The sequence below is a fragment of the Aulonocara stuartgranti genome, assembly GCF_965226115.1.
Source record: "Aulonocara stuartgranti genome assembly, chromosome: 3".
Classification (NCBI taxonomy): Eukaryota; Metazoa; Chordata; class Actinopteri; order Cichliformes; family Cichlidae; genus Aulonocara; species Aulonocara stuartgranti.
In genome coordinates, this window is record NC_138941.1 from 37349555 (window position 1) to 37363456 (window position 13902).

The 13902-nt window shown below is 41.5% G+C and overlaps 1 protein-coding gene across 4 annotated transcripts; it reads right to left on the reverse strand.

Annotated features, from left to right (window-relative positions):
- Positions 1-2274: 2274 nt before the first annotated feature.
- slc16a13 (solute carrier family 16 member 13) lies at positions 2275-12985 on the reverse strand. Of its 4 annotated transcripts, none has more exons than XM_082528974.1 (7): positions 12855-12985; positions 9903-10319; positions 7574-7819; positions 7177-7320; positions 5627-5883; positions 4917-5445; positions 2275-4089 (listed from the first exon to the last, which is right to left on the reverse strand). In XM_082528974.1, the coding sequence occupies exons 3-7, from the start codon at positions 7800-7802 to the stop codon at positions 3836-3838; spliced, it is 1413 nt and encodes a 470-aa protein (XP_082385100.1). In that variant the 5' UTR covers positions 7803-7819; positions 9903-10319; positions 12855-12985; the 3' UTR covers positions 2275-3835. The 4 variants fall into 4 exon arrangements, with proteins under 4 accessions (XP_082385100.1, XP_082385099.1, XP_082385098.1 ...); XM_082528973.1 differs by lacking the exon at positions 12855-12985 and adding an exon at positions 12178-12844 and having other exon boundaries at positions 9908-10319; XM_082528972.1 differs by lacking the exon at positions 12855-12985 and adding an exon at positions 12178-12844.
- Positions 12986-13902: the final 917 nt, after the last annotated feature.

Consider the following 13902-nt stretch of genomic DNA (forward strand, 5'->3'; position numbering starts at 1 on the left):
CCACTTAAGTAGGTATACCTGATCAACTGCTTATTAGCACAAATATCTAGTCAGCCAATCATATGGCAGCATCTCAGTGCATTTAAGGATGTAAAACAGGGTAAAGGTGACCTGCTGAAGTTCAAACTGAGCATCAGAATGAAGAGGATTGAAGTGACTGAATGTGTTATGGTTGTTGGTCAGAGCATTTCAGAAACTACTGATCTGCTGGGATTTCCCCACACGACCATCTGTAGGGTTTACAGAGAATGGTCTGGAAAAAATGATGAAATATCCAGTGAGCAGCAGTTCTCTGGTGGAAAACGTCTTGTTGATATTTGAGGTCAGAAGAGAATGGCCAGACTGGTTTAAGCTGATAGAAATGCAACAGTAGCTCAAATAAACGTGTTAAAACCAAAGTATGCAGAAAACCATTTCCAAAACTGAAGCAGAGGCAGCAGAAGACCACATCAAATATCACTCGCGTCAAGTAAGAACAGGAAGCTGACTCACTAAAACTGGACAATAAAAGATCGGAAACAGTTGTCAATCTGAACAGATTGTTCAGATGGCAGGGTCAGAATGTGGTGTTAGCAGCATGAAAGCATGGATCTATCCACAAAAAAAATGGTCAAGCCGGTGGTGTAATAATGTGGGGGATATTTTCTTGGGCCCCTTTGTACAAGCAGAGCATCATTTACTCAAATATCCTCCACACTCACCTGATCTCAATCCAGTACAGGGCCTTTGGGATGTGATGGGACAGAAGAATAAATGAGAGAAGAATGGAGTCAGACCCAGCACTAGCAGCGAGTACGCAGCCATCTTTAATATAAGCACACAACATTGTGACAGTATATGAGAGAAAATAAAGAAAAGCATAAGAGGTTCCCTTTAACCTCCTAGGACCTGGCGTCCACATATGTGGACATCACATTTTGGGTTATTTAGACCAAAATACTAAATGTTGCTCTACAAGGGCCTGATATCCACTTACAAGGACATTATACTGCTACTGTTCTATCGAAATTTTAAACAAATATCCTCATATGCGGCTCTCATTTTTCTTAGAAACAAAAATTAGGTTAAAAAAAAAATCTGGTAATTCTTTGTTTTTACATTCATCAGGTCCCAATCAGCCCAAATATCAAAGAGAAATTAAAAATGCATGCTGTGGAAGAGTTCAGGTCTTAGGTGGTTAAAGAAGATGAATACGGTTTGTATCTCTGTCAAAAGCCCAGCAGAGGGCAGCATCATCCTGCAGCCGTTTTAGATGAAAACAATCTCTGTGAAGATCTGTCTGATAAGGAAAAGACTGAAATAAACCGAAAGAAAATACGTTTGCTTTAAAAAATAATAATAAAGAAGACAATCACTGACAGTTTGCAGGTAACTGACAAGGTAAATTTACTCCAGAGTCACAGACAGTTGAGGAAGAACACTAAGAAGAAGCTGTTCAGCACAGACCACCTGCTTTTTGCATTGCAACACCTTTAAAGTAAGTAAGTGTGCTAATGATCAGCAGGTCACAGTGATCCAGTCATGCTCTTCTTTCAAACATGGCAACCATCCAGCTGCTCTCCAAACCAAACACGTCTGGTTTACAAAGCCTGCTCTAGTTTACGGTCAGCAAAGTACAAAGTGCTCGAGGAAAAAAGGCGACGGTGTCATCAGGAAAACGCAACTGAGAAAACACAGTCTTGTGTTCCTGCTGTGCAACAAAACGCAGCGGTGGGAAGAGGAATTCCTGAGGTTCAGAGTCGCCACGAGTAGCTCATTTAGCCGAGCTCATAATAAGTCAGTGTTAACAGGACATGCTGCGGTTTTTATATCCAAACATCCGCTTCAACAGATTACAACCATAAATCAGGCATTTGCAGGCAGCAGTAAATCACCATCAGCGTAGACCCGAAAAACAGCCACTGCAGTCGTTAAATTTGTTCTCCTAATTTTGGAGCGTGTATGTGTGTTTAACACGCCTTTAAATTTGAAGCATCATAACCAGTCAGCATCTAAAGTACAAATTCTTTTACCCAGACCAGCTGACACTGTGGTTTACCTCATCTTTGAGCCAGCAGAGGCTCACATATGATTGTGAGATATTGTATGTCTGAAGAACTTTAAAAATGTAACCCTTTAAAGCTTAAACCACAAAGTAATCGCTAGAAAATTCTTATATTTTTTTGAAAATCGAGAGCTTATTGAACCTTACGAAACGCTTTAATTAAATACAAAATTTGTACTATAGTTGCTACATTTGGGATTTTTTGCATCTTATAGGTTAAAAATCTACTGTGCAATTTAATTAAGCTTTTAATGTTGATGATGACAACGATATAGAAGTGTTACAAACTCATACATCAGCTCATGTGTGATACACTTGGCACGACAGGGTTAAGAATATAAAAAGTCCAAAAAACACATGTATTGTAGCGTTTTTACATTAGTTTCATATCCTATTCAACGAGCTGAAATTTATTTTGTTTAATTTCTTGTTTAAAAATGTTATTTTAGTTTTTTCAAAATCAGTTTCAGAATAATTTTTAGACTCCAGCCTTAATGTGGAGGCTGCTTCTCAGACTGAAGTGATGCAAGTTTTTGCCATGCATAGGTTTAGTATTAATTAACTATAATAACCTTGAAAAAGCTTTCACAGGACCTGTCAGTAACTCGACCAAAACCAGTGTGCCACTGGTTTTAAGCTCAATTCACTGGGCTTCTCCGAATTAAAACATTGTCACGTGCAGATCAGGTCAGAGAGCTAACGTTTCACACATTAGTCCTGTCATGCCAAGCTAGTAAAAGTGTATGAATTGATGGTGCAAAATTTAAAAAAGTGACTCACTTTATGGAGGGTATCTACACCAAAAAATTTAATGAGGAGAGCACTCGACCATCGGTGTCTAACACGAATTCAGGTAAAGTTCAGGTGTATCTATTTGTCCAGAGGAAGGAGAAACCACTGAATCCCTTCACCTGCTCTAACGTAAACCAAAGTGACGACAGATGCTCTGCAGAGGAAACAACCCCATTAAAAAAAAAAAAAAAAAAAAGGACCACTGCTCGCTCCCTCCTGACTTTTCTCTAGTGTTGCTTTTTGCTTCGGTCCTTATCATACATTAGGTCATTTTTGTAGCTCTGGCAGTGCTCGCCTTCAGCTCTCCTCAAGTAACAGCCTGTCTCCTGGTATCTCCCTTCAGACTGTGCTGGGGGACTCTGCAAACCTGTGGAAGCTGAACTGGCTGCAGTTGCACACTCGTTCTACCAACAATGACACGAGCAGGTCAGGAGGGAAAATGAGAGCATGATTTCATTTGTATTAAAGCAGGTGAAATGGACTCATGGATGCTTCTTGACAGCACGGACCGACGTCCCTGAAGTTTAACTGAGTTGTTACTCAACTGAGCTGTGATGATCAAGCATTTGCTTAATTTTCGAGCTGTGCCACATTCAAAGAATGTGTGTGCAAATATAAAAGATCCTGGCCAGTCTTCGGCAGAAAAGTCAGACTCAGGTTTCATGTTCACATGAACAAAAAAAATAATAATAAAAATTGATTAATTAAAAAACAACAGCACCTCACTTTGCATGTCACATGTCAAAAACAGTCATGTGAATTTTTAAAAAAATGTCCAGTTTTCTTTAAGGCAGAAGGTTCTGGCTCCAGCGTTAAACTGAGGTTCGTATTTGTAACAGAGGGAGGAGCTCGCCGCTCCCTTACAGCTGCTACGAGTTTCACAGGAAGCTTCATCTTTCACTGAGTCTCTGAGGTATGACATGAATACATCGTTGCTCACGGAGGTGTGCAACAGGATGCAATTTGATTGTGTGCTCAGAATGTGCAAGGCTCTATCTACTAACACAGTTTTGGGTTTGCTGGATCATTCGACTCCACTGTGTGTTTTTTGTCAGAGGGCGAACTATTCATCTGCTCCAGCTCTAAATCCAAAACTTTCTCTTTGGCATCGAGGGAACGTCTTTGAGGAGGCGGTGGATCAGTACAGGAGAAAAAGCGAGGCAGGGTGGTCATGGTCAGCATACCGAGGACGAGGAAGGAGCCGGCCACCATGAAGGAGGCGATGTAGTTTCCTGTGACGTCCTTCAGGAATCCTGAAAGAAAACCTGGATATTACTTGAAATGTAAGAAACCGTAAAACTGAGAATGAGATGATGAAAGACTGAGGGATAAACTGAAGTGCACAATATCGGCCTCATGTCGATTAAAGGAAAACACTGCAGTGTTTAAAAAAAATATGAAGCCCTGATAAAGCTCTGCAAAATCACACGTTTAATCATTGAATACTAGTAAAAAAGAAGCCTTGTAGGGTAAAATAAGAGCTTCTGAACAGCTCATTCATTTTTCTGCCTTGAATCCAGTGACCTCTAACAGTGCAGACAGCTAAAGTGGAAAAAATGTGGCAGGAAACCTAAGATCAGACATTTGATCTGTAAAAGGGTTCATTTTTGTGTTAAACTCTTTTTTACATGCTTTGAAATTAACATAAAACAGAAACAGGTCAATCAGTTACTGACAGCTCATTTTTTATTGTCAAAGCTTTCTGCTTTGGGTTGAATGTGGAGAAAGAATGATTCTGGTGACACTAACCAAAAACTGAGGTGACGCAGCTCGCACGTCCAGTGATGATTTTTAAAAGTGAAAGTCGGATCGGCTTCACAAAACTTGATTTTTGCTCTCTGCACAGGTTTGAGGTTAACAGTAAAATGCCACAAAGTGATCTAAAAAGTAGCAGGTGTGCAGACAAGGTGTCTGCCTTTTATAAGAGCAGTTATCCAAGCTTATGACAGCACCACATTCAGTGTGTTGTATTTTGGGCTGATTTAGGTCACTTTAGATAGATTCTTTTCAAACTAAAGCTACAATGGAGTCATTTTTGTTATAAGCTGGCTTTATCTCAGCAGCTTTAACGCACACCTACCTGACAAAGGAGTCCCCAGAAGTCCAGCACCACTCTCGATGAGCTGCAGCAGTCCGAGTGCCCCCATCGTGCGCTCCACGCCCACAATCATGGGCACCACTGCAAAAACAACGGAGGTCAAAGCCCCAGAGCAGAAGCCATAAAGCAGGCTGATCACCATCAGAGCGGCGTAGGAGCCAGACATGGAGCTCACTGGCAGCAGCATGATAAACACTCCTGCTAGGCCTGTCCACAAGGTCAGTAAATGAACAACCCGAAAGTGGCCCAGGTCGGAGAACCAGCCCGACACTACGCGCCCCAAAATGTCCGAAGCACCTGCAGCTGACATAACGAAGGCAGCTTGGTACTCTGAGAAGCCAACTTGGCGACTGTGGGCCACCAGGTGGAAGTAAGGCACGAAGTAGCCGACGTTAAACAGAGTAACGCCCAAAGTGTAAGTGAGATAGGGCCTCTCAGTCAGCAGGGACAGCTCCAGGTAAGAGGCGATGCGCCGCAGCATGGACGCACATGACTTTGTCTCTGAATCCACCTGCAGGAGAGGAAACAAGGAAAGTCTGAGCTTTATCTTTACATATCGCTCCAAAGTCAGTGAGCAAGAAACTTTACTCTTCTGTCCTGATGGTTATGACAGAGAACATTATGATATTCCTCTCTGAGAGAGACATTTTTACTTAAACCAGACCACTGCCTTGCTCCTCCTTCTGTTCTACCTTTGCCGGTGCTTTAGAGCGCCGCTGCGGACGGATCAGCGCCCCGCAGGGTACAATGTTGAGGCTGAGAGCCCCCAGGATCAGCAGGGCCCCTCGCCAGGCGTACGTCTCCACCAGCAGCTGAAAGAGCGGGTTGAAAGCGAAGGAGGAGAGGCCGATGCTGGAGAACCCCAGTCCCAGAGCCAGGGCACGCCGGCGAGTGAAATTAGCCATGACTGTGGCCACCATGGGAGTGAAGACCATCCCCCATCCAAAACCTGGAGCACAAAGCGAGCAAAGTACACCATGAGAGGCAAGCGAGCAGTTCACTACTTTACGAGTTAATCGGTTAACTGTTAAAACCCTCTTTAAACCCTGGAAAAAAAAAAGAAAAAGAAAAGAAAATCCTACTTTCGGTCAGTAAATGTTACAAAGCTGTAAGACAACCTCAGGCTCCGCAGATGGGAGACACAACTTAACATATTGTAAATGTGAAATAAAAATGTTTCTCTGACCCATCACCTGACTTGGAAAACAAAAATCAATTTTTTGTGCTCTTCCTCTGATGAGTACGGGAAACTGGGTGGATGCACTATCATATCAAATGAGCGTGAACACCACAACACGAGTAGAAGAACACTGGCAAAGTGCACAAGGTAAATAGTACAAAATAATACCACTGATGTATGCAGTACACGGTGTGTGTACAAAACATCTTGAAGCACCAAACTTAAAGCAGATCTGTTGGTGACGGTGTAGTGAGGGGGGACAGTTAGCTCATGGCATGCATAGAAGCAGCAATAACTGAAAACAACTACACTCTGCAGCGTAACAAGAGTGTAGTTGCACCTGTGTGAGTGACTCACGCCTGAAATACACCTGCTGCTCGTCTGTGATGTCACGTCTCAGATGCAGTTTTGTGCTTTTTGTCACACGGCTTGAAATGAGTTCAGCAGTGCAGCGTGTTCATTTTGAACATTTACCTGTGTCTGAGTCATTCTGACTTGTATTTTGTCTTTTTGTGAATTATTATTCATCTCTGGCTCTCTTCCACAGCATGGTTTTGTTCCGCCTCCCTCCCCTCACGCCCAGAAAAGCAAAGCAGATGGGTGTCCCTCCTTGAGCCTCGTTCTGTGGGAGGTTTCTTCCTTTTTAAGGGTTTTTTTTCCTTCCTACTGTCGCCAAGTGCTTGCTCATAGGGGATCATCTGATTGTTGGGGTTTTCTCTGTATTGTTGTAGGGTCTTTACATTCAAAATAAAGCACCTTGGGATAACCGTTGTTGTGACTTGGTGCTGTATAAATAAAGCAGAACTGAACTGAACGGAATCTTGTTTCTGCACGATGTGCAGAAGTCATCTTTCTTTAAAAAGTGAGTTTAATTATGACTGCTGGCACTGAATTAAGTATTTTTAACATTTTTACCGTAACATTGTGACACCCAGCTAACCGTAACTGTAAGTTAAAGTTGAAAGTGCTACAGCTGTGTACCGATGCTTTTCACCGGATGTGCCAAAAAACAGGAGCTAAAGCGGGCTAAAACTGGTGGTTTAAGACTCTAATACACGTTACCTGAAATTACTCCCATCGTGAGGTAGAGGTGTACGAGACAGGTGGACTGCGAGGCAAGTGTGAGGCCGAGCCCGGCCAGAAAGCCTCCCGTCATCACCACCACTCTGGGATTGTAAGCATTACACAGTGCAGCGGCCAGTGGACCTGCAGAACAAGCAAACACATTTACATCATTTATTTATAACTATATCAACCTTTTCCCCCCTTTAGAAGATTTAAGGTTGAAAGACCTTAATCCAAACAGGGTCACATATGCATCCTGTAGTAGTCTGTATTTACCCTTTAGTCTCACCATAAGTGTTTTAATGCATTAAGAAAGAAAAATAATTACTGTACAGTTGTCACCTGTAATACTACAAACTGCACACTCACACTTCCACAAACATCAATGACTCACTGAAGAACTGCTGAGCTGCCAGGCCGGTGGACGAGATCCAGGAGATGGCCTGGGCGCTCTCCTCGAAGTACTGAACGAACTCCACAAAGAAGATGCCCAGGCTCCGCATCAGGCCGAACACGAGGCTCGAGCTGACAAACATGGCGACAACCAGCACCCAGCCCCAGCCTCCATCCGGGCCCTCGGCCTCATCGCTCTGGCTCTGCGATTTGGACTTTATGTTGGTCATTTCCAAAGGAGAGTTATCTGAAATGCAGGTGAGGAGAACAATGAATGAGTGCAGAACAAGTCTCAGATCCTGTCTGTGATTCTCAAAAGCCATAATTGATTAACTTCCCACAGGCCAATAAATGGTCTGGTTGACCCATGCATGTGTGACTCAGCTGCAGGTCTTCATTTGACAAGAAAATATAGGTGAGAGGTGACAGTAACCGCTGAAGTGTTCATACATCAGCTCTGATCAAATATTTACACGCTCACTGGTTTTGATCAATGATAAATCATATTTCACTGCCAGAGGGGAACATGGTGCAAGTCTGAGTGTGTCAACATAACTCAGAATTTAACGGTGTTGCATCTCTTTATAAATTATGAATGATTTACAAAGCAGCTCTGTTTATTTATTCTAACCATAAATTACGATGTTTTGTTTGACTTTGACTTATCAGCTGACCTCAATCTGGGTCATACTCGTTAAACATTCACAGCTATAAAAAGTCATAAAATGGGTAATACTCATTCTGCACAGTCTTTTGACCCAGATTTACATACAAGTTAAACAGAGGCTTTTATTCATGATTAGTGACAAGTATTGTAAACAATCATCACACTATGGATGCAGTGTCAAACACAATGAATAAAAAGGTAACTTGCAGAGTATTAAAAAGGGTAAATACATATCTGTAAAGTATCAGTATCTCTTTAACTTTATGAAGAAAAGCTTGTGAGCCACTACAGCCATTGTGATGCTGTTAATGACTTTCTATGATGTGTTATTTCCCACATTTTCACTTTCGTTTTTCTGGTTTCTGTTCAGCTGTCAGCCATTTATCTCCCTGAAAACTACTTCCTCTTCCACGTGAGTCATCAGCTCACACATATATATGCAAAATCTCCTTCACACCCCAAGACTGCACTCTTCCACATGGAGCTCTGACGCCGAGATGTTGTTCCTGGAATCTGCTGCAACTCTGGGTTACAGCTCCTAATGCTCCCATTATCACTAGGACCCTTTTCAACTTTACCTTCCACATCTGCTCCAACTGTTTCTTCAGCCCTTTGTTTTACTGAACTCCTCCTCTTGCTGTTTAGATGTCCTGCCAACAAGTTTTTTCAAAAAGGTCTCAAAGACTTTAGAGTCAGACCTGTTACAGATCGTCAACTTTTCTTTATTATCAGGTGTGTTTCCAAAACCACTAAAAACTGCTGTAATCAAACCTATACTGAAAAAGGACAATCTTGACAAGACACAAATGAACAACTACAGGCCGATCTCAAATCTCCCATTTTTAAGTAAGATCATTGAAAAAGCAGTTTCTCAACAGCTCAATTACTTCTTAAAACAGAACAACTGCTACGATGCCTTCCAGTCAGGTTTTAGACAGAACCACAGCACTGAAACCGCTCTGACCAAAGTGTTTAATGACATATGTCTGAATACAGACAGTGGAAAAATGTCAGTCTTAGTTTTACTGGATCTCAGTGCAGCATTTGATACAGTTGACCACAACATATTACTCAAACGACTGGAGAACTGGGCAGGTCTTTCAGGAACTGTACTAAACTGGTTCAAAACATACTTAGAAAACAGGAAATACTTTGTATCAATAGGTAACTGAGCAGACAAGTATCACATGTGGAGTTCCCCAAGGTTCCATCTTGGGACCCCTTCTGTTTAACATTTAGATGCTCCCACTGGTACAGATTATAAAGAACAACATAAACTATCATAGCTATGCAGATGACACACAAGTATATATCACAATGTCACCAGGAGACCAAGGCCCTGTACAGGCTCTTGGTAAATGCATTGAGGAAATTAATGACTGGTTGTGCCACAATTTTCTCCAGCTAAACAAAAACAAAACTGAGGTAATAGTCTTTGGCGCCAAAGAAAAACGATTACAGGTCACCAGAGAACTTCAATCTATACACCTAAAAACCACAAACCAGGTGAGAACTTTGGGTGTAGTGATGGATGCAGACCTAAACTACTGTTTTTTTTAAATCAATTTTAAATCATGCTTTTTATTTGTTTTTGTTTTTTAATGTCTCTGTAAAGCACTTTGAATCACCTTGTTGTTGAATTGTGCTATATAAATAAACTTGCCTTGCCTTATGTGCTCTTTCTTCTTGATGTTGCCGTCCACTGGGGATTGCCAGGCTATCACAACTGTGGTTTTCTGTTCCTTGTCACACACCGCTATGGTTATATGGTTGGTTTACCGGCAGCTGCTCGTCTGCCTGGAACTGTCAGTCCCACAGGAGCCCTGCTGTTCTCAACCAGCTTTAGTGGTTTCTCTCACCGTGGCAGTCTGCAGCTTGGGCCCTGTCGGCTGTGGCAGACTTCTCCCACTGTGGATTTGGTGTTTAGGGACACTTGTGCTGACACGATAAGAGCCTCTGTGCCATCCTTTACGCCCTTTCGCACTTCATGCGGGAGCTTGAGCTTCTATGTTCCTCATCATGGTCTGTCTTTAGGCACCTGAGACACTTTTGAAGCAAGTAACCTTGGGGAGCAGTCATCCTTTTTTTGTGTGAGGTAAACAAGACCAGTAAGGACAGGTCAACAGACAAAAAGATAAGCAAACTGTGTGAAAATATTATTAAACTGAGTCCAGTGTACTCCGTTAACTATGCACAGTAAAGTATGTGTTGATTAAAAAAAAAAAAAAAAGGTACATGAAATAATTTCATAGTCATGAAAACTATATAAACTATATATGCTAAAGAAATAACAAAAATAAACAAATAAAAAAAATGCCCTGAAATGCAATATTGTCTATGATGATGATGATGATGATAATAATAATAATAATAACAGAAAATAATAATTATACCTCGTAATGACACTACTATAAGTAGTAAAAATACATGAATTAAGGGGAGGGGCAATTTTATTAAATTGTGATTTCCTTTTGAATCCCCTTTAAACTGTCGGCCCCAGAGCAAGCCAACAAAAGGCATGTAGGGAGCTGATATCCCAGGGCACATCCCAATCACCCCCCAACTCAGAAGCACCCATATCGGCCATCACTGACATGTCTGCCCTGTTCTTTTGTTGTCATAATAAAAGCTTGTTATATTAGCTTGTTCAGTGGAGAAATTAGAACGATCCTTTTCTTTTGAGAAGTGTTCTATATAATTTTGGTTTGGATTAGGATCTAGTTTATATAACTGATTATAGAAGGATTTGAAAACGTTGTTGATGTCTTGGGGATTCTGAAATGGTTCTCCAGTTTAATTTTCACATTTATGCTGACTCCTTCTTTACTGCTATATTGGAAGCTGTCGTATTTAAGCTGTTTAATGATAAATTGTGTTTTTTGTGGGTTAATACCTTCCACACAATGATCACGTTCCTGGATTGATGGGTGGGGGGGGGGGGGGGGGGGTAATATGTTTACTGTCTAGATGTGGGATTATTTATTCTCCAACTATCATCAAGTCCGTAAGAGTTCATATAATGGTTTATTATATATGTTGAATGTCAGAATCTGGAGTTGCTATTGGAATATGAATATATTTTAGGGGTGAAAAGTGTATTAAGATATCCATCTATTGTAGTAATTGTCGAGTCATTTATAAACAATTATCTTAATAAAAGAGAAAAAGCTATGAAACAAGGATAGGTCCACATTGTTGGGTCCATAAATGTTTGCAAGGGTATATGTTATATTGTGAATTGTTTGGTGGTGTATGTTGATGAGTAAATATGTAAATATGTCTATGTTGATTAGATTTAAGGTTTTGATGTGTATATCCATCAATTTAATGTGATTAAGAAAGAAAAACATTAAAGAGAAGATTATGAGTTTCATCCAGAGTTTCATCCCTGACTGCAATCCCCTCTCCATCTTACTCGTAGATTTATCGTGCTGGAATTTGTACCAATGGATTCGAGCTCATTCATATTGCTGAGCTGGCCTCTCACCACCAGTCTCATCTCTTTGAGGCTGGTGCTCCTCAAATACCTTCTCTTGACTGCCCCAGGTAACACAGGTGCTGGAGTCTTACCTTACAAATATTTACCTTATGTATAAATATGTATGTTATGGCTTTTCCTTGCATGCATGTAATTATAACACACCATACTGGAGTCAGACAATAATAGTGCAGACTGTCCGGCTGAGCAACATCCGAGCAATAAGTTACAAATGAGTCAAAGCATCAGAAAGTTAAACCACCAAATCCACCCATAACCTAATGTTACTCACTGCTCAGCAGAAGGAATCACAGGAATTTGCTGCTAACACACATGAGCTCAAAGACTTAAGACTTAAAGCCATCATGAAACTAAAAGTAAAATGTCATTCTCAACAAATACAACTTTGACCCACTGCTTGTCTGCTTCACCATAACAAAATGTACACTTTGAGTTTTACCTGCAGAAGAAGAAGCAGTCCGGCAGAGTTAGATAAAAGGGGGACAGCAGACACTTAAACAGGACCAGCTGCTATGTCCACCATTCGTTTCCTACAGCCTACAAAGTTGTCAGCAGCTTGTACGAGGGTTCTGTTAACGCAGATAACCCCGACAGCTCGCTGTAATGAAGCTGGGTTTATTTCCTATAAAGAAAGAAGTCCATGTCTGTCCGAGTTGCCTGTGGTGACTAACACTAACTGGTTATTTTAAAGGCTGATTCACAGACTCGGAGATACATTTCACACAAACTTCAAACGAAAGCTAAATGTTTTGCCGGCTACACTCGAACAGGTGGACGACCGCGCGGTGGACATTGTGCACGTGCCTTCTCCCCAATCATTATCACATGCACTTGACGTCGACGCATTTGGCGCGTGCGCACTGGCTGTCCGAGGCGACACAAAAATAACTGCTTTTCATGTTTTCCAGCTAAACTATTTGAAAATGTGTTTCAAGCGCAAGTCAGAGGTCTCAAGTGACGTCATTATTAACGTGTGCGCGTGAGCAGAGGTATGACAGCGTTCACTGTGAGAACTTCACCTTTTCTAGCGGAGTGAGAGTGAAAAAGCCGGCTGACCGATTAACTGTAAACAGCTGAGCAAAGCCTCACTGCGCTGCTCACGGCGACACAACTCACCCCCGGTGCATTCTTTTCCCCGGACCACCTCGTGGTCCACGGTCTCCAGTTTCACTTTTGTAAACAGTTAAATTACACAATAAGGCTCTGTAGTCCACCCACGAGTACACTCAGGAAACTTACAACCGGTGCGCGTGCGCAGTCCTCACGCGCATACTGCCATGAAAACAAGATGAATCTTATCTGAAAAAACAAGTCTTATCACTAGGTTTACATAAATATAAGATGCGTTGTGTCTTTTTAAGTGAAGTGGAATTTCAGACCACTTCAGATTTTATAAAAATCCAAAAGTTTTTGAGCTAAATTTTTTCCTACAATAGTTAAATAAACTTCCCAGTAGGGCACTAAAGACTAATTTTATTCTCCTGTCATTATCTAGATTAATATCCTTTCAGAGCTGCTTGTTGATGATGAGATTTTAAGAACCTGGAAGATGCACAACTTCAAGAAAGAAGCAAAAAAAACAAACAAACCCCAAAACAAAATACAGTGGGGCAAAAAAGTATTTAGTCAGCCACCGAGTGTGCAAGTTCCCCCACCTAAAATGATGACAGAGGTCAGTAATTTGCACCAGAGGTACACTTCAACTGTGAGAGACAGAATGTGAAAAAAAAAAAAAAAATCCATGAATCCACATGGTAGGATTTGTAAAGAATTTATTCGTAAATCAGGGTGGAAAATAAGTATTTGGTTACTAACAAAAATACAACTCAATACTTTGTAACATAACCTTTGTTGGCAATAACAGAGGTCAAACGTTTACTATAGGTCTTTACCAGGTTTGCACACACAGTAGCTGGTATTTTGGCCCATTCCTCCATGCAGATCTTCTCGAGAGCAGTGATGTTTTGGGGCTGTCGCCGAGCAACACGGACTTTCAACTCCCGCCACAGATTTTCTATGGGGTTGAGGTCTGGAGACTGGCTAGGCCACTCCAGGACTTTCAAATGCTTCTTACGGAGCCACTCCTTTGTTGCCCGGGCGGTGTGTTTTGGATCATTGTCATGTTGGAAGACCCAGCTTCGTTTCATCTTCAAAGTTCTCACTG